Source organism: Taeniopygia guttata, chromosome 4A, assembly GCF_048771995.1.
Source record: "Taeniopygia guttata chromosome 4A, bTaeGut7.mat, whole genome shotgun sequence".
Classification (NCBI taxonomy): domain Eukaryota; kingdom Metazoa; phylum Chordata; class Aves; order Passeriformes; family Estrildidae; genus Taeniopygia; species Taeniopygia guttata.
The window spans coordinates 15,036,177-15,053,921 of record NC_133029.1 but is presented as its reverse complement, the minus strand read 5'-3'; the positions used below and the strand labels follow the sequence as shown (position 1 = coordinate 15,053,921).

The 17,745-nt window shown below is 52.3% G+C and overlaps 2 protein-coding genes across 3 annotated transcripts; both read left to right on the top strand.

The window, feature by feature from the left end:
- Positions 1–43: 43 nt before the first annotated feature.
- Positions 44–14,933, top strand: AIFM1 (apoptosis inducing factor mitochondria associated 1). 2 transcript variants are annotated; one of them, XM_012573153.5, is made up of 17 exons: positions 44–177; positions 2,158–2,285; positions 3,941–4,016; positions 4,632–4,661; positions 5,086–5,198; positions 5,289–5,419; positions 5,953–6,043; positions 6,661–6,745; positions 7,484–7,560; positions 7,946–8,054; positions 8,694–8,801; positions 9,609–9,697; positions 9,778–9,918; positions 10,595–10,737; positions 12,762–12,886; positions 13,405–13,601; positions 14,719–14,933. In XM_012573153.5, the coding sequence occupies exons 1-17, from the start codon at positions 111–113 to the stop codon at positions 14,788–14,790; spliced, it is 1,782 nt and encodes a 593-aa protein (XP_012428607.3). In that variant the 5' UTR covers positions 44–110; the 3' UTR covers positions 14,791–14,933. The 2 variants fall into 2 exon arrangements, with proteins under 2 accessions (XP_012428607.3, XP_030128626.2); XM_030272766.4 differs by lacking the exon at positions 2,158–2,285 and adding an exon at positions 1,249–1,391 and having other exon boundaries at positions 51–177.
- Positions 14,934–15,088: 155 nt separating this feature from the next.
- On the top strand, positions 15,089–17,267 carry LOC115495255 (uncharacterized). The gene is made up of 2 exons (XM_072929216.1): positions 15,089–16,604; positions 16,743–17,267. Exons 1-2 carry the CDS (start codon positions 15,810–15,812, stop codon positions 17,244–17,246), a joined length of 1,299 nt encoding a protein of 432 aa, XP_072785317.1. The 5' UTR covers positions 15,089–15,809; the 3' UTR covers positions 17,247–17,267.
- Positions 17,268–17,745: the final 478 nt, after the last annotated feature.

Sequence of the window (17,745 nt, the reverse complement as noted above, 5' to 3'; positions counted from 1 at the left end):
GCGGCGGCGGCGGCGGCACCATCGATGCGCCGGAAGCGGCGGGAGGCGCGTGCGCGGCGGGGCCGGGCCGGGCCGGCGGGACCGCGACCGAGGGACCGGGGACCGGCGACATGTTCCGCTGCCGCGCGGGCCTGGCGCGCGCCCTGCGCCCCCCGCCGCGGGGACGCGCCCACGCGGGTCAGTGCCGGCACCGGCACCGGGACCGGGGCGCGCCGGGCGCGATTCCCGCCGCTGCGGCACGCGGCCCGGGGCCGATCCCGGCCGGGAGCGCGGTTTGCGGAGGGCACCGGGCCGGGCGGGCATCCCGCGGGATGGGTGCGGGCACGGCCGGGCGCGGGGCGCTGCGGGAGGGGGCGCGGGCGGCGGAGGTGCGGATGTTTCGGGACAGCGGGAGTGACCCGGAGCTGGCGGGGAGCTCGGTCTCTTTTCGGCTGCTGCTGGCTCTGCTGCGGTTTTTGTCACAAAAGAAGTGCCTGCAGGCAGGGGTGAGGCGCGGTTTGCTCTCACCGGGCAGGGGCAGGTGGAGGTGGGGATGGAGAGATCCCAAACCTCTCCCGGGAGCATCGGCCGTGCTGGGAGCAGCGCTCGGAGCCGTCCCCGCCATCGCTCCATTGAGGGATGAACGGGGCCGGCCGCTGGCTGTCCTCCATCCCCATTTGGTGATGGAGAAATCAAACGCGGTGCAGCGGCTCAGCCACGGCTGCTCCTCGTCCGGCTTGTGCGGCGGGAGGTGCCTGCACCTGGATCTGCCCGTTTCCACCGGGGATGCCCTTTTTGCCTTGCTGCTGGTTTATCCCGGTGGAATGAGCCGTGTGAGCAGAGGGAGTTTGGTGCCGGTGTCACCACCCCTGCTGCCCGCCCTGGCCTGGCTCCTGCTTTTGCTGGAGGTGCATCCTCGGACAGGAGGGGCCTGGAGAAGGTGTTGGAACCACCAACACACATGTCTGTGCTCGGCCAGCCCAGAGCGGCTGGAGGCTCCAGCTGCAGGCAGCCTTTCCAGCTGCCTAGAGATGCCCCTGCTATCAGTTAGTTCAGTTACCCCTTGATCTGACAGATAATTTGGTCTCCACAGCTGCCCAGAGCACACTGTTGTGGCTCAGGATAATGCCCTGTGGTCGCTCAGATGTGGGGCTGGGTTTTCCAAACAAGGAATTTGTTTGGGTTCAGAACTTAGTCTCTAAATTTCCAGACCTACCTTTGTATTGACAGTGTTTTTGTGTTGTTTCTCCAATAAATTGTGTTCCTTAGGCACGTTGTTGCAGCGCTGGAATGTGCCCCCAGACCTGCAGCTGAGCAGACAAGTGGCTAGCAAAGGCGTGCCTGGGCAAAAGGGCAGTAATTCGGTTTTTGTCCTTATTATGGGCTTGTCCACCTTAGGAGCAGGTGCCTATGTAAGTAGAAAGGTGGTTCCTGGGAAGAAGCTGCAGTCCATCTCTCCTGTTGAGCATTTGCTGTATTCCAGCTCTCTTTACTCAGCTTTTGATTTCTGTAGCTTTATCTCTGTTTCCTCCTTCAGAAAACTTCAAGGGGAACTCAATGGAAAGTAACTTCTTATGATCACTTGGGTTTTAACTGTAATTTCAGTTACCTTTTAAGTTTTTTTACCTTAAAGGCACTCTTGGGTTTTTTCATTATGACCAGCCACAGCTGTCTCTGTTGTCTTGTATGGGACAAACAATTGCTTGCCAAATCTCAGTTCAGAACATTTGCTTAACTTGTGTAAGTATACCAAACCAACCTCCAGCGGGGGAGTAATGTTCTACTTAAAAAGGACAAAGGTTTGCAGCCTCACTGAAAGAGAAAATGACAAGATAGATCCCAAGTTTACACCACACAAATCTTTGTTTCCAAGCTCTTTCTCTAGGATGATCATATTAATTAAAAGTTCCAAATCCCAATTTTCTCCAAAGGAAGCTCCTGGGAAAGAGGAAAAAACAAATTCAAAGCAGTGCATGGAAGAAAAATATTTTCCTATTTCCTTTAAATATAATTCCTTCCTGTGCCCTGCTGTCTGGTTTTTTTTGGGTTTTTTTTTGGCAGACAAGGTAGCTGAAATTACAAAGTGCACTCTGCTTTTCCCAGACCTATTTAATCAAGAATCCTTCCTAATATTCCGCTCTTTCCCTCTTCTCTTCCATTGCCTGTCTTCCCCTGCAGTTTTGCAATGCCATCAGCTAAGATGCCCTTCTAGATCCCTGACGTCTTCAGGTCCTCCTGGCAAAGCTGGCAACAACCTCTTGTTATACTTAATAGTGGGAGGAGCAGCCACTGGGACAGGAGTTTATGTAAGATGCTTCACTAAAGGTGTTTGTGGGGTGGGAGGGTGGGCACCTGTCTGTACCTCCCACCCTGTAGCCCTTCACTTCCAGCCCTCTTTGTACTCCCTGGCCTCAGGTACATCATTTTCAAGGGACATTGCCAAATCATTTAAGGTGACAAATTGAATATTCTCAGGTGGTGCAGTTCTTCTGCCTTAGAATTAACCTTGCCACATTGAGTAAATCTAAACTCAAACTGGCCATCTTTGTGACTGTGTAAGGACACAAATTATTAATTAGTGCACCTCTCCTGATATCAGTAATGTTGGCATGCAGAGAAGGAAATAATATCTGAGTATAACTTTTGCTAAAGGGAAGGAAAGAAAACTTGTCTAACTTGGTGATTTCCTCATGGAAGAGCACTGAAACATCACCCCATGTCCTGGCAGAGTATATTTCTGCTTCTAACTAGAAAGAACTTCACATTGTCCCATTGGAAATATTTATCCTTAAGGCCTGATCTGATGTTTTGCCTGTGCATAACAGTGTTTTTCCCTGAAGGATCGGATTTAATTTGTTGTATGCTGCCCTTTGGACTCACTTAAAACCTTCCTGATTCTGCTTGTAAAAGCAGAGGTGGTTTGTTAACCTTGGCTTTTCTGTCTTTGAGCAAAAGGCTTTAAAAATACCTTTATCTTAATTCTTCTAAACACTGACAAGTTCTTGTTTTCTAATATTTCCAACATTTCTCCAGTTCCCTGGACAGGCTTTTGTCCTGTGCTCTTTTTTGTGCCTGTTATTAAATTCCTTCATTCTTGTTTAAAACTATTTGCTATAAAATACCAGCTTGTGAGGATTGGCAAATGAAATTTGATGCTATGCACATGATAGAGGTTATTAGGAAGGCTGGGTTTTGCCTCAAAGAAAGGTTTGCTTCCCTCTAATTTTTTTACCCTTGGGGAAAAATACTGGATTATGACCTGCTCCCAGTGCTCCTAGTGTCTTCAGCTCCTGTCCATTACCAATTTTTCTTGTAGGTTAATGTGATATAAGAGATGTTCCCTCCTTGTCTGTACCAGTAAATTGTACATGCAGGCTCTGCTTATGCTGTATCCCGAGTTTCACAATCAAACAAACAGCTCAGCATTCAGCTGGAAGAGATTCCACATCCAAGGGCCAGTGCCTGGAACAGCCCCACTCCCGTGGCTCAAGGCTCTGCTGATGTCAGGGCTGTCCTGCCACCAGTGTGCCTAGAGAAAGCCAGTCAGGTTGTTGGCTCTGCCCAGCTGCTCTGGGCTTTGGAAGTTGGGAGATGCTTTTTCTTTGGATTTGTCTTCTGTTTCTGCAGTCTTGTGTCATGGCCCAGCTTGCATGTGGTTTGGGTGCATTTCCTTCACTGGAGCTGGTTCTCCTTGGAACAGCTGTGCAGACAAACACCTGCAGGAAGGTTCATTGCTTCTGAGAAGCAGCCAGACATCCAAGGCTTATTACACCTGGTGGAGCAGGTCATTTTCTGAGCACGTTCTCAATGGCCACCTTGTCCAGGGAGGTGTATTTTGCCCCGTGTGTTGTCAATGGCCTTTCCAGCACGTGGGATGGACAGAAGCCTGTCAGGGGCAGCAGCAGGATGGTGTCTTGGTGCTGTAAGGTGCCCTAGGTAAATGTGTCCTGTCTGTCTGCAGGTGTACAAAACACTGCAGGATAGCAAGGAGCGATACGCCAGCCGGCTCGCCAGGACATCCAGGCAATCCCAAGACAGTAAGTCCTCTGCCTCAGGTGGGTAGCAGCCTGCCAGGCTGGGGGGTTGGCTCTGTTCTTCATGACCTTGAGGCCTCCAAAACAAACAGAACAGAGCCTCTCTGGAATCACAGATGTGCCTTTGTAGGATTGCACCTCTCAGTGTGTGCCATTGTTCCGAATTCCCATTCAAGGCCAGGTTGGACAGAGCTTGGAGCAACCTGGTCTAGTGGAAGGTGTCCCTGCCCATGGCAGGGGGCTGGAACTGGATGAACTTTAACATCTCCCCCAGCCCAACCCATTATTCTGGGATTCTGTTTTCTGTGACTTCCCGGCACAGAAGACAGTGCTGGCTCCATGACCCAGAAGAGGCTGTTTTACAGACCATCCTGAGGATGAAGTAGGATGTCTCCTGGGGCTGATTCTGCCATTTACTCCTTCTGTGGTAAAAAGAGAAAAAAGTGAGCCCTGCTTCTGGCTTTTACCTTTGCATAGTCTGGCAAGGACACTGATTCCAGAGGGCCTCGTTCCCTGGCTGGTGGAGAGCCTGTTCATCCTGGGCTGGGCCCTGAACTGCAGCTCCCAGACTACAGCCTATGCTTCGCTGACTTAAGCCATGTCTTTCTTCCCTTTCAGGTGAAGGTGCTGCTCCTCAAGACACAGCAGGTGAGTTCTGGTGCCAGTGCTTAACTGCCTGGTTTGTTCCTGCCCATGGATTAACCCCATGTTTCTCAGCAACAGGACCTGCCTGTGGGAGGAGGTGCCTTCTGCAGGGCAACTCACAAGTTGTCTCCTTGAACAAAATTACCAAAAACTGTGCCTTGCCCTTTTTTATAAACTGCTTACTGGTTGGCCAGTGCAGACTTTAGGGCTTGCTTAGAAAAACCAGTTTGCTGAAATCTGCCTGATTCCTGCAGGGAGCAGCTCTGGGGGAAGCAGCAGTGGGGTTCTTGGGAAGGGTACTGGGGCAGAAGGAGGACAATTTCCAAAGGAAGTCTGGATGTGGAAGTCCCCTGGTGACATACTCTGTGCCCTGCGGCTGGGCTGCATGCCTGTATTTGCAGTAAGTTGTCCCATCTGTCACCTGCAGCTCCAAGCCCTCATCCCAAGGTCCCATCCCACGTCCCTTTCCTGCTCATTGGGGGAGGAACCGCTGCTTTCGCTGCTGCCAGATCCATCCGGGCCCGCGACCCCGGCGCGCGGGTAAGAGCTGTCCTGCTCCTCCTGCCCTGCTCTGTGTGTGCTCCCTTGCCTGCTCTCGCTCCAGCTGATGTGTTTCCTGGCCAATTAAAGGTGCTGATTGTGTCTGAAGATCCTGCCCTTCCCTACATGCGTCCACCCCTTTCCAAAGAACTGTGGTTTTCCGATGATCCCAATGTGACGGAGACATTGCGGTTCAAGCAGTGGAATGGCAAGGAGAGGAGGTACGTGGCACTGCAGGTGACAGGGCAAAGGAGTGGTTAGTGACAAGGTGACAATGACCAAACTGTTCTTGGGAGAGAACCACCAGCCAGTGGAGCACTGAGGGCAGGGAAGGGTGTGCTGGTGCTAGCAGGGGTTGAGGAATTCTGCTTCCCACAATACCTCTTGACCTTTGCTGTGATTCCCCTTAGATATATCCCTCTATGGGCAGGAGTCCTGGGAAATCAGTTAATAAAGATGAAGCTCCACAGGTTAGAGCAGAGGTCCAAGGACACGGGATCATACTTGATTTTTGTGACTTCTGTGATTAAGCCTTACTTGGTGGTTGGGCTTTATGATCTTTTCCATCCTGACCGATTCTATGATTCCGTGATCCAAACCCTAGAACTTCAACAGTGTGAAGATCCTAATTCTTAAAAACAGATAAATAACTGTGGGGCTTGTTATGATGCACGGAGCTGTCTTTGTGCTGAACAGCTGGATTTCTGGTATCCCAGAGCAAGGGGAACCTGTTTGATAATGGAGCTTTTCTCAGTATCTATTTCCAGCCACCATCTTTCTACGTGCCTGTCGAGGACCTGCCTTCTGTGGAGAATGGTGGGGTGGCAGTTCTGCCTGGCAAGAAGGTGGGTACAGCACTGGCTGTTGTTCCTACAGCTCTTCTTGAACAGAACCCGCACTCTAAGCTGGTACTGAACCACTGGAGTAGGAGGAATAGCAGTGAGCTGAGGGAAGATGATGAGGAAGAGAGAAGGATAAGTTTGGAGTCTGGGCAGGGGACAAAAATACGTAGACCTTAGAGACAGGGTGTGACAAGTGAGAACTGGGCTGTGTGGGCTGGAGGGTGAGATGAGGAGAGCACAGAGATCAAGGCAGTGGGTGATAAGGTGAGCAGGAGCACTGTTTCCTGCTGAAGCAGCAGGAAGGTGGAGAAATTGATGGTGAACCTTCTGAAATATTTACATCCTCGGTTGTTTGTATGTTGCTATGATAAATGTCAGTGATTCCTCTTCCTGCTGAGCTGTGCTGTGTCTGAGCCCATTTCACACTCAGACCTTGGGAAGATCAACCTGAGTTACGGTGACTCCCAAAGAAGTCTCAATTCCCACTTCCAGTCCTCTCACTTCCCCACTCCTGCCCCCATCCTAAACCTAAAGGTGGGAGAATGTTAATTCCAAGTTTGTACCTCTGCTCAGTAGTCCATGAAGTGAAGAGCTCAAACTCAGCTGGGTTCACCTTGCAGGTTGTGCACATGGATGTCAGAGGGAACACAGTGAAGCTTAATGATGGGACACAGATATCCTACGACAAATGTCTCATTGCCACTGGTAAGTGCTGTTTTTTTCTCTTGTTCCTGATCGTGTGCCAGGCTTTTTATTTCAGTGACATTTAGCTAGAGATAAATTCTCTAGAGTACCTCCCCTGTGGAGTTAAGCTGGGAGAGCTGGTGGAGTCCAGCTTGGAAAAGAGAAGGCTTTTGGGAGATCTTTGAGTCTTCCAGTGCCTAAAGGGGCTCCACAAGAGCTGGAGAGGGAATTTGGGCAAGGGTCTAGAGTGACAGGACAATGGGGAATGCCAGCAGGCAGGTTTAGGTGGGATACTGGGAAGGAATTCTTCCTGGGCACAAGTTGCCCAGAAAAACTGTGGCTGCCCCTGGATCCCTGGAAGTGTCCAAGGCCAGGCTGGATGGGGCTTGAAGCAGCCTGGGACAGTGGAAGTTGTCCTTGCCAATGGCAGGGGGTGGAATTGGATCAGCTTTAAGGTTCCTTCCAACCCAAACCATTCCCTGATTCCTTGGTTGTATTTGAGAAGAAGTCTCTGTGGTGTCAGACTTGATGTGGAGCAGTCACATGAAGGACAGTTGTGCAGACAGCCATGCTGGGATTTTCACCTGCCTTGCATCATCAGATTTTCTGGGACATTCAGGCAGCAACAGGGATACTGGGATATTCCCATACTGGAACAGTTTGGGAAGCACAAGCGAGATCTGAGACAGCTTTGCACTGTCTGGATACCCAGTGCCATGGCTGTGGTGTCAATAGTCTCCCTTCTCTCCTTGTGCACAGGAGGCTCCCCAAGGAACCTGCCTGCCATCGAAAGAGCAGGAAAGGACGTGCAGAAAAGGCTGACCCTGTTCCGAAAGGTACCCTCCAGGTGCTGCCAGCCCCAGTGAGGCTGAATAAATCAGAGCCACTTAACTTTTTTCCGTTTTTAAACTCTTCTGCTTTGGGTGGGGACGGTCCTGCCTTGGCTCAGATGCTTCCCTCAGATGAGGCCCAGGAATCCATTGCTTGCTTATTCTTTTTCCTAGGCAGGAAACCAGGGTAGAGTCTACTCAACCACTCACCTGCTTGCCTCAGCCTGAGAGCTGTAACAATATGTGGGATTATGGGGTTTAGGTATTTTTTTTAATTTTCCCTCCTGTGTGACTTTGCTGCACTTTCCAATGTGAATAAAATCCATTGAATATGACTAATGCTGCCATTCCTGTTAGAGAGGATTGGAAATGGGGGTAAATGTTCTTTCAGATCGAGGACTTCCGAAGGCTGGAGAAGATTTCCAGGGAAGTCAAGTCCATCACAATTATTGGTGGTGGTTTCCTCGGCAGCGAGCTGGCCTGTGCTCTGGGAAGGAGAGGTGAGCGTGTCCCCAGCTGTGACAGGCACTGAGTGGCAGCAGCCTCACATTAGAAACTTCTTTTCAGTCCCCAGCTGCTCAGTTTTTGCACAGACTCTGTGTTTGCCTAAAGGGAACAACACACGGGTGTTTTGTTGCCTGTGTGGCCAAGGTTTTCCCAGTCTCTCCCTCATTAGCAGCCCCTGACGACAAAGGTGGGAGCTCTGCAGGCCAGTGCGAGCTGCAAAGTCATTCCACCCTCTGAAAAGTTACATTTGTTCTCTGTGCTCAATGCCACCCTCAAACTATGATTTTGGGGTTGGAACTGCATGATCTTTAAGGTCCCTTCCAATCCAAAGCAGTCCATAATTCTGTGATTTCAAAGAGGTGAGCAGCTGGATTCTAACTGTCAGTGTGTGCGTAGGGCCTTTATGGTAATTTTTTTTACATTTTGGCCAAAATACTAAGCGTTTTCCCTAAAAATCTGTTATCTAGACTTCACAGGTATATGTGAAACAGTAATCAGTCACTTTGTGACTCCTTGGGAGTCAGAACTCCCAGATTTGGAAACTTCTATCAAGCTCCTTGTGTAAAGTAAAATGTGTGTGTTCCAACATCTGCTGCTGCTCTTCATCTTGCTGCTCTGTGCTTCCCTTCCAGCACGAACCCGAGGCCTGGAGGTGATCCAGCTGTTTCCAGAGAACGGCAACATGGGCAAAGTCCTGCCCGAATACCTGAGCAACTGGACCACGGAGAAAGTCAGAAGAGGTGAAGCTGCCGAGTGGGTTTGGGCTGGTGGCTGCCAGGCAGGTGCTCCTGGGGACATCCAGCTCCTTCCTGTCCCTGGAGCCTTGGGAGGGCTGGCCCTGCAAAGTGGCCCGGGTGCAGCACAGGGGAAGTTGCAGTTCAGGCAGCTTGGGCAGCAGAAAACTGCCATGAATCCTGGCCTTCTTGGCAATTCCTCTGGGAAGGCTGAGCAAACAGGCTTGCTGATGTGAGGGAGGTTTTCCTTCCCTGTGGCTGTTTCCCTGGAATGATCTCTGTGTTTGTGCACACACCTGGGTCAGGCCAGGTGCTGTAGTGTTTAGCTGATAAAGTCAGTAAGATTCAAGACACCTTTTTCCATTTCCTGCATTAAGTGCAAAATAATCCTGTGCATTGGGACGTGGAGAGGGAGAGAGGGAGGAGGAATGTCATTGGGGTGTGGCTTGCAGGGCCTGAGTCTGAGTTACTTTCTTTTTTGGAAGCTGCCTTGTTGGGCCTCTGGGTCTGGCTGTGGCACAGCAGTAGGTAATTGAGTGTCCTTAGTTCCTGAACACCTGTTTTAGGGAATTCTTTTGGATGTGGCCTTGTCATCACATGAGATGTACTTTGTATTGCCTTTGAAGCAGCTTTCAGACTTTTAAACTGGGTTTCTCCTCGTGCTTCCCCCAGAGCTGCACTAGCACATGCAGCAAAGCTCGGGTGGGCTCTGACTTGGTTCCTCACCCAGCATCTGTCTGCACCAACCACCTGCTGCAGGTGGGATCTGCCCAGCCCAGAGCAGGCAGTGAGGTGTCCTGTGCTCGTTTCCAGAGGGGGTCAGTGTCCTGCCCAATGCCGTGGTCAAATCCGTCTCCGTCTCCGGCAACCGGCTGGTGATTAAACTGAAGGACGGCCGGAAGGTAAATTGGAAAGCAGGGAGAGGGTCACGTTTGCAGGAGCACACAGGCAATTAACATCCTAATTATGCATTCCCAAACAGGTGGAGACCGATCACATTGTGGCCGCAGTGGGGCTGGAGCCCAACGTGGAACTGGCCAAGTCAGCAGGGCTGGAGGTGGACTCAGACTTTGGGGGGTTCCGGGTGAACGCAGAGCTGCAGGCACGCTCCAACATCTGGGTGGTGAGTGTGGGCACAGCTTCCCACAACATCTGGGTGGTGAGTGTGGGCACAGCCTCCCACAACATCTGGGTGGTGAGTGTGGGCACAGCCTCCCACAACATCTGGGTGGTGAGTGTGGGCACAGCCTCCCACAACATCTGGGTGGTGAGTGTGGGCACAGCCTCCCACAACATCTGGGTGGTGAGTGTGGGCACAGCTTCCCAGTGCTGCTGCTGCTGTAGTGGGACACAGATGACAGGAGGAGGTGAAGGGGTGAGCAGGAGCGAGTAAGGAGAGCAGTTGTAGCGCAGGCCCAGAGCCTGGTCAGGCACTGCAGCCACCTCGTTGCCGTGGTAACCACGGCAAGTTTGGAATATTTATGCTGTGTAAGAGGAGTTGGGGTAACCTAAACATAGCCTGGATCACTTGCTTGCATAAGAGCCTCTTGGTGGGCGTTGATACTTTGATTCCTCTGGAAAACGTACCTCATGCTGGTTTATTTTTCCAAACATCAGGGGAAAATGCTGAGAAACTGGGAGCTGTGTAGTCCAGAGAGTGGGATGAGGTAGTGGTGGTGTTTGGGGTTTGTCAGAAAAACTCAGTTCCTTGTTCCAGGTGTTCTTTTCCCGATGTTTTTTGTTCGGGCACTGGTGGGGGCTTTCCCGGTTGCGGTGCTCATGGGCTGGTTCTCTCCAAGGCAGGGGATGCTGCCTGCTTTTATGACATCAAACTGGGCCGCAGGCGTGTGGAGCACCATGACCACGCCGTGGTGAGCGGGAGACTGGCTGGAGAAAACATGACAGGAGCTGCAAAGCCCTACTGGCACCAGTCCATGTTCTGGTAACAGTCCTTTCCTCTTTGGGGGTTCCTTGTTGTGGCCACATACAGGAGCTTGGACAGAATACACCTTGAGAAGTGTCTGTTTCCCAAGGGGAGTGAAAGCACCTCAGCAAACACCTTGTACAGCTTCATGTTCCTAAAGCTCAGGTGGGGGAAGTGTTTGAGCATTTGCTGCTCTGCCCTCACCTCTCTCAAGTGCTTTCCCTTCCTGCAGATCCCAGTTTCTCCCTGAACAAGGCCCATTCTGCAGAGCAAGGAGCAATACAGAACAGCCCTTTCCTCAGAGCAGACTGATTTACAGGTTGAATTTAGCAGCAGCTTTTCTGTTATGATTACCTGAAGTTCCCCAGCCCAGTCTGTGGGTCGGAGTATTGCACTTTGCTGAATTATGTTTTAGTGGCAAAGCATTGCTGCATCCAGGTGTACCTGAAAAGTAGTTTTCCAGAGAGAGGTATCAGGAAAATGGGAAATTTTGCTATATTTTCCTGAAGGTCTTTTTAAAACAGGATTAATGAGAACAGAAAAACAAAACAAAAAAAGCTTCACAAAAAATTAAAATCCAAAAGGCTGTTAGGTCAGCCCAATTAGAAATCCCAGATCCTGTTTACGAACAGGATTTCAAATATGGGTAAAAGAGTTTCACTTTTTTCAGGGAAATTCCCACAGAAATAGTTCTTTATGACTTGCTGTCACTTACCTGAACTCTTGGTCTGTCCTGCTTGGATTCAGGGCCCAGAGCATTTATCACCTCACTTTTAAACAAGAAACAGAGCCACAGAATCCTTGAGGTTGGGAAAAACTTCAGAGGTCATGAAGTGCAGCTAAGAACAGAGCCAGCCATTTCCCAGGGGTGCTTTCCCTTGGGATGCTCTCAGCCAGGACCAGATACAGGTGAAGGGCTGTGAGTTGCAGCCCCGTGTTTGTTGGCAGGTGTCACACTGTGCCAGCCCTCAAAGACTGACACTGACTTCCCCCGTGCTGAAAAGCTGGGAAATGACAGGAATTCCTCATGCATTTGTCAGCGTGCTCAGGATCCTGATCCTCTTGGAGAGAAGGTTGTGTGGAGACCTCATAGTGTCTTCCAGTGTCTGAAGGGGCTGCAAGGAAGCCAGAGAGGGACTGGAGTGACAGGACAAGGGGGAGTGGCTCCAAACTGACAGAGGGGGAATTTAGGTTCAGTATACAGAAGAAATCCTTCCCTCTGAGGGTGATGAAGCCCTGGCACAGGGTGCCCAGAGAAGCTGTGGCTGCCCCTGGATTCCTGAAAGTGTCCAAGGCCAGGCTGGATGGGGCTTGGAGCAATCTGGGATAGGGGAAGGTATCCCTGGCCATGGTAGAAGAGTGAAATGAAATGGGTTTTGAGGTCTCTTCCAACCCAAACCATTCCATGATCCCTCCTGAGCTCCAGCTGATCACAGCTGCCATGTTACTGGTGTTGCTTGTGTTAACCCCAGTCTGTGCTGGAGGATTCTGGCCGGGGAGGTCATGCTGTGCATAGATTCATGGTTTGTGATGCACCTGTTTCCTCAGCATCCTGGGAAACACTTCAGACACCTGCTACATCCCAGTCCCAAACCACAGCTGCTTTATCAACTATCAGCACCCCAGTTCAGATCCAGGTGCCCGGTTCAAGAAGGTGTTAGGGCAAGGTTTTCTTCTCTTTAGTCTTTTCTAAATGCTCTCAAAAATATTCACTGAATGATTGTCCATGCTGCCAAGCCTGGTGTGGGTAACAACACTGCCAGAAGCTGGGAAGCCTCCAGCTGCCTCCCAGGGAGCAGGCCTGAAGGATTTCAAAGTTTTGGCCAGTGAGCTGGTTTTTCTGCAGCTCATGGCTGTGGGTTTATGTCTTGACTCCTTGTTCCACCTGTGTGTGCAGAGGAGACTCTGTGTCTCAGTCAGCGTGTCAGCGTCCAGCATTGCCACGCCATGCTGGAGTAAGGAGTGGAGCACGCATGTATGGGACTGCCTTGGATTTGTCTCACTACTGCTACAAATTACTTTATTCCCTCTTCATTTCCTAGGAGTGATCTGGGCCCCAATGTGGGCTACGAAGCCATTGGCCTCGTGGACAGCAGTTTGCCCACAGTGGGAGTGTTTGCCAAGGCGACAGCGAAGGACACGCCAAAAAGTGCGACAGAACAGTCAGGTAGGGACTGGGGAGCTCCTGCACGTGCTGGTGTGGGGACCACAGAGTCACCCTGACCTCTGAGAGCATGAGGAAACAGCAATCTGCTGTCTCGTTTCTCCACCAACCTTTAAAGGCTGGCTTTTATATTAAAATGTGATTAAAACATTCCTCCAAGAAGGTATCAGGGAACACCTCTACTGCCGTGCAGACTCTCTCAGGGAAGTTTGATCTCCTCCATGGCAATAAAATGACCAGTTTGGGACAACAGAGAGTCTGGATCCAAGTGTGTTTATTTTATATCCGCTGCCTGGAGGAAGCAGACTGTGCTCTCCCTTGCATTTGGGGGTGGAAGTTGGGGATTGTTGGTGTTATGCTACATGTTGGGATTGTTTCATCCTTTTGTTAATGAAACTTAACTTTTGGGGAACACAACTCAAAGGGAAACAACTCAGGCTCCTGCAGAACAGGCTCTTGAATCTGCTCTCATCATCACATGTCCTGCACTGGGTGTGTGACTCCTCCTATTTCTGCCCTAGGGACTGGAATTCGATCTGAGAGTGAAACGGAAGCGGAAGCCTCAGAAGTTCAGATCTCTCAAAGCTCTTCACCAATGCCTCAAGTCCCAAAGCAAGGAGAAGATTACGGCAAAGGTGTCATTTTCTACCTCAGGGATAAAGTCGTGGTGGGAATTGTGTTGTGGAACATCTTCAACAGGATGCCCATTGCTCGGAAGGTCAGTGCAGGGCGAGGATGATGGACAGGGGGTGTGTTAGAGCGGGGTTTTTCTTGTGGAAAAATCAATCTGTCAATTCAAAGTGAGGATAAATAAAGGCAGATGCTCTGTCTGATGCAGAGCTGGGCAATATCCAATGGGAGCACTGTTCCAGGTGACTTAAGGGAACTGTCCCTGTGCTTTTTTGAACGTTTGCAGATTTTTTTCAGAAATAACTCAATCAGGTGTGTGCTCCAAGCCTTGCCTTGGCATGGCTGAAATTCCAGGTCTGTAGTACAGGCTGGAGTCACAGTGACAGCGCAGGAGTGAGGTGTCCCATTTTTGTGCTGCTTTGTTCCACATCCAAGTGTCTGAAAAAGTCTCAAATGTCACCATCCCAGAAACAGCCACCATATCTGGGCTGCAGCAGCCCTGAGCAGGGGCTTGGTGTGTCCCTACCCCTGTGGCCTGGCCCAGACCTCTCAGCTCAGCTTAGCCAGACCCGGGTCAGGTTTTAACACCTTTGAAGAATTTTGGTTGTTTGAACCATGAGAGTGATGCCACACTACCCTTGGATGATGTGTCCCAAGACAAACTAGTCATGGTGGAAGTGTTTGTTGATATCTAATCTGAAGATGCAATTGAAACATATTGTTTCTGCCATCCGTGTGGGAGATCCTGCCTTCCTGCCCTCCTGCCTTCCTCCTTTCCTCCCTCCCTCCCATCTTCCTTCCTTCCCTCCCTCCCTCAGCAGTCCTTACCCTAAATCCGTGGTCTCTTCATCTTGTCTAAAAGTTGCAGGTTCAAGCAAGGTATCCTGGCTCCAAGTCAGGGCCAGGCTTATCTTTGCAGAGCAGAATCACTTTTTAAAATACTTGTTCTCCCTGGCTGTAAAGTGAAACCCAGAAACAAATCCCACAGGGACAGGAGGTTGGTTTTCCTGCTGTTCCTGTAGGCAGGTGATGGTACATTTAAGACTCCCTTGTGAATTTGGGTGTAGAAAGTGCTGTTGTGTTGTGGCTGTCTCAGTCTGGTGCTTCAGAGAGGATCCAAGGAGCTCTTGGCATTGGCTGTGACAGTCCTGCAGCACTGGCTCTCTATAGGATGTACAGGATTTAATGTGTTCTCCTTCTTCCAGATCATCAAAGACGGGGAGGAGCATGAGGACCTCAACGAAGTAGCAAAGCTCTTCAACATCCACGAAGAATGAACTCCACAGCAGGAACACCTGGAGGGAGTGGGCTGCTGGCTGTGGGCACCCCTGCACCTTGGGCAGCTTCCTGGGAGCACTTGGGAATATTCCACTCACCCAAGCCCAGTGTTTGCACCAATAAAGTCAGATTGTTCTAGTCACCTGCTCCTTCCTGCAACACTGCCTGGCTGGTGAGGAAAGGGGAGCATGCTGCCCCACTGGGGTCAGTTTTCCCTTGTGTGAGCCTTGGAGAAGCCTGCAGAACTCCATCTTTCCTTGCAGGAATTCCCACTGGTGAGCAAACAGGCCTGCAGGCTCTCTGCTTGTTCTCCAGACTGTCAAAACAGACTCGACTTGGGAAAATCAAGTGCCAATCAAAATCAGAGCAGGATGATGAGAAGTAAAACAAATCTTAAAAAACACTTCTCCTCCCTCCCTCCCTTTCTCTCCTGGGCTCTCCATTCTCCCTCCCATCATCACAAGGAGACAAGGAATGAGTGGCATGGTCAGTTCATCACACGTTGTTTCTGTCCCTGCTCAGGGAGAGGGGTTGTAGTCCTTCCCCTGCTCCAGTGTGGGGTCCCTCCCACAGGAGCCAGTGCCCCATGAAGTTCTCCAGCGTGAGTCCTTCCCATGGGCTGCAGTTAAATCTTTTATCCCCAAGATGTCACCACTATCTCCGCTGGGCTCAGCCTTGGCCAGCAGTGGGTGCATCCTGGAGCCGGTAGCATTGGCTCTGTCAGACATGGGGAAAGTTCTGGCAATTTCTCACAGAAGCCACCCCAGTAACCCCATTGCTGCCAAAACCTGGCCATGCAAACCCAACACACCTGACAGCTGCACTGGGTGATGCAGGGCCTCATGGTGCCCTTGGGCCGTTGTGACACTGCAGGTTCTCATGACACCAAGGGGCCATTGTGACACAGCAGGGCCACATCCTCCCCGTGGGGTGTTTAAGGAGCCCCTATGGGGTACCAACTCAAGCAGAACATCTTGCTGAGGAAGTAGCAGCTTCCCAGGACACCTGTGGAAAAGCCATGGAGGAGCAGAACCCCAGTCCCCAGAGCCCCAAGGAGAGGCACCAGCTGAGAGATGGAGGGAGAGGCCAAGAGGAGGATGGCACCAGGTGTACCAGCACCCTTCCCAGGCAGCTGCCTGCATCCCACACCTCTTCCTCCACCCGCCCACAGCTGCAGCAGCCTCAGGGCAGCCAGGGCCGGTCCCTGCACCGGCTGACAGTGCCCCGGAGCTCCCAGGGCCGGTCCCTGCACCGGCTGACACCGTCCCGAAGCTCCCAGGGCCGGTCCCTAACCCGGCTGACACTGCCCTGGAGCTCCCAGGACAGCCAGGGCCGGTCCCTAACCCGGCTGACACCGTCCCGAAGCTCCCAGGGCCGGTCCCTAACCCGGCTGACACCGTCCCGAAGCTCCCAGGGCCGGTCCCTAACCCAGCTGACACTGCCCCGGAGCTCCCAGGGCCGGTCCCTGCACCGGCTGACAGTGCCCAGGAGCTCTCAGGGCCGGTCCCTAACCCGGCTGACACTGCCCAGGAGCTCCCAGGGCCGGTCCCTGCATCGGCTGACACTGCCCTGCAGCTCCCAGGGCAGCCAGGCCCCGTCCGTGTCCCGCAGCTCCCAGGGCCGGTCCCAGCACCGGCTGCCATCGCCCTGCAGCTCGCTGAGCTCGGCGGGTACCGAGAGCCGTCTCAGCCGGGATGAGGAGCACAAGTCCCGCCCTGGTGGCTCTTTGCAGCCGGCCACCGTGGCCAGCCGAGCCGCAGCCCGTGGCCAGCACCGACGCGTGAGAAGCCGCGGGGCCGCCGGGCCAGAACCGGTGAGGGCCAAGCGCAGAGGGCCGGACAGGCCTCCCCTGCCCACAGCCTGCAGGCACAGCAGCTCCTGCGCTCCTGTCCCAGCCGCTGCTGCTGGGGGAAGCCCAGTGACCTCTGCAAATCCCCAACTCTCCTTCCAGGCCTCCACGAGGAAAGCAATTTCTGACCTACAGAGAAAGGCCTCTCACCGCGTGGAACAGGAAACCCAGACTGAGACCTGGGTACAAGAGGCGGATTCAGCTGTTCAATATGCTGAGCAGGAGACACAGACAGATAGTGTGGCAGAAGAGGAGAAAAATTCAGCTGCTCCCCTCTTGGTTGACCAGGAGACAGAAACTGAGACTCCAACACAAGACAAGAATTCAGTTTCTCCTCAAATCACTGACGAGTGGAGACAGACCAAGACCCACAGCTCTGGCCCCTCCACAGGCACTCACCAGCAGCTGCCCTCCCTGTTCCGCAGGGCATTCTGGCGCTCCCGCAGGGCTGGACAGCCTCGAGCTCCCAGCGCCCTGCCGGACCTCAGGGACAGCCGCTGCTCCAGGCAGCCACAACGGCCTGAGCGCAGCACACCAGAGGAGTGGGGATGGACGGCACTGCCACCCTACTCTTGGCCATGGCTCATTGAGATGAACCAGTTTTAATAAAATATTTCATTTCTCTAATCGTGCCCACCTGCGCCTGGTGTATCAGGAGAAAGTCAGCTGCAGGTGAGGCCCGTGCAGAGTGGGAGAGCCCCTGAACTCCTCCAGCTAAGCAGAGCCTCAGCCTCTGCCAGGCTTCAGGTGGTCCAGCTCCTCTGGTTGACATCCCTGGGCTGGTACTGGTGGCCAGCCCCCAGCTGAACCCTGTCAGCTCACTCCCACCCACCTGCTTCCAAGTGAACATTTTCAGATCATTCATTTGGTGAGTTTTCCCTATGGCTGCACCTCCTTAAGTTCACAAGGAACCTCCCCAGTGTGGGAGCACCTCTCCTCTCTTTTTTTAAGACCTGCCTTGACTGCTCCTGTACCTCTTGGTGGTGTGTGAGCAAAGCTTTCCTCCAGTCCTGCCATCATGGCATTCCCGCAGCGCTGCCCTGAGCTCCCTCTGCTCCCACAGGGATAAGTGAAGTCAGCCAGGGGCCAGCTGCCCCACAGATGG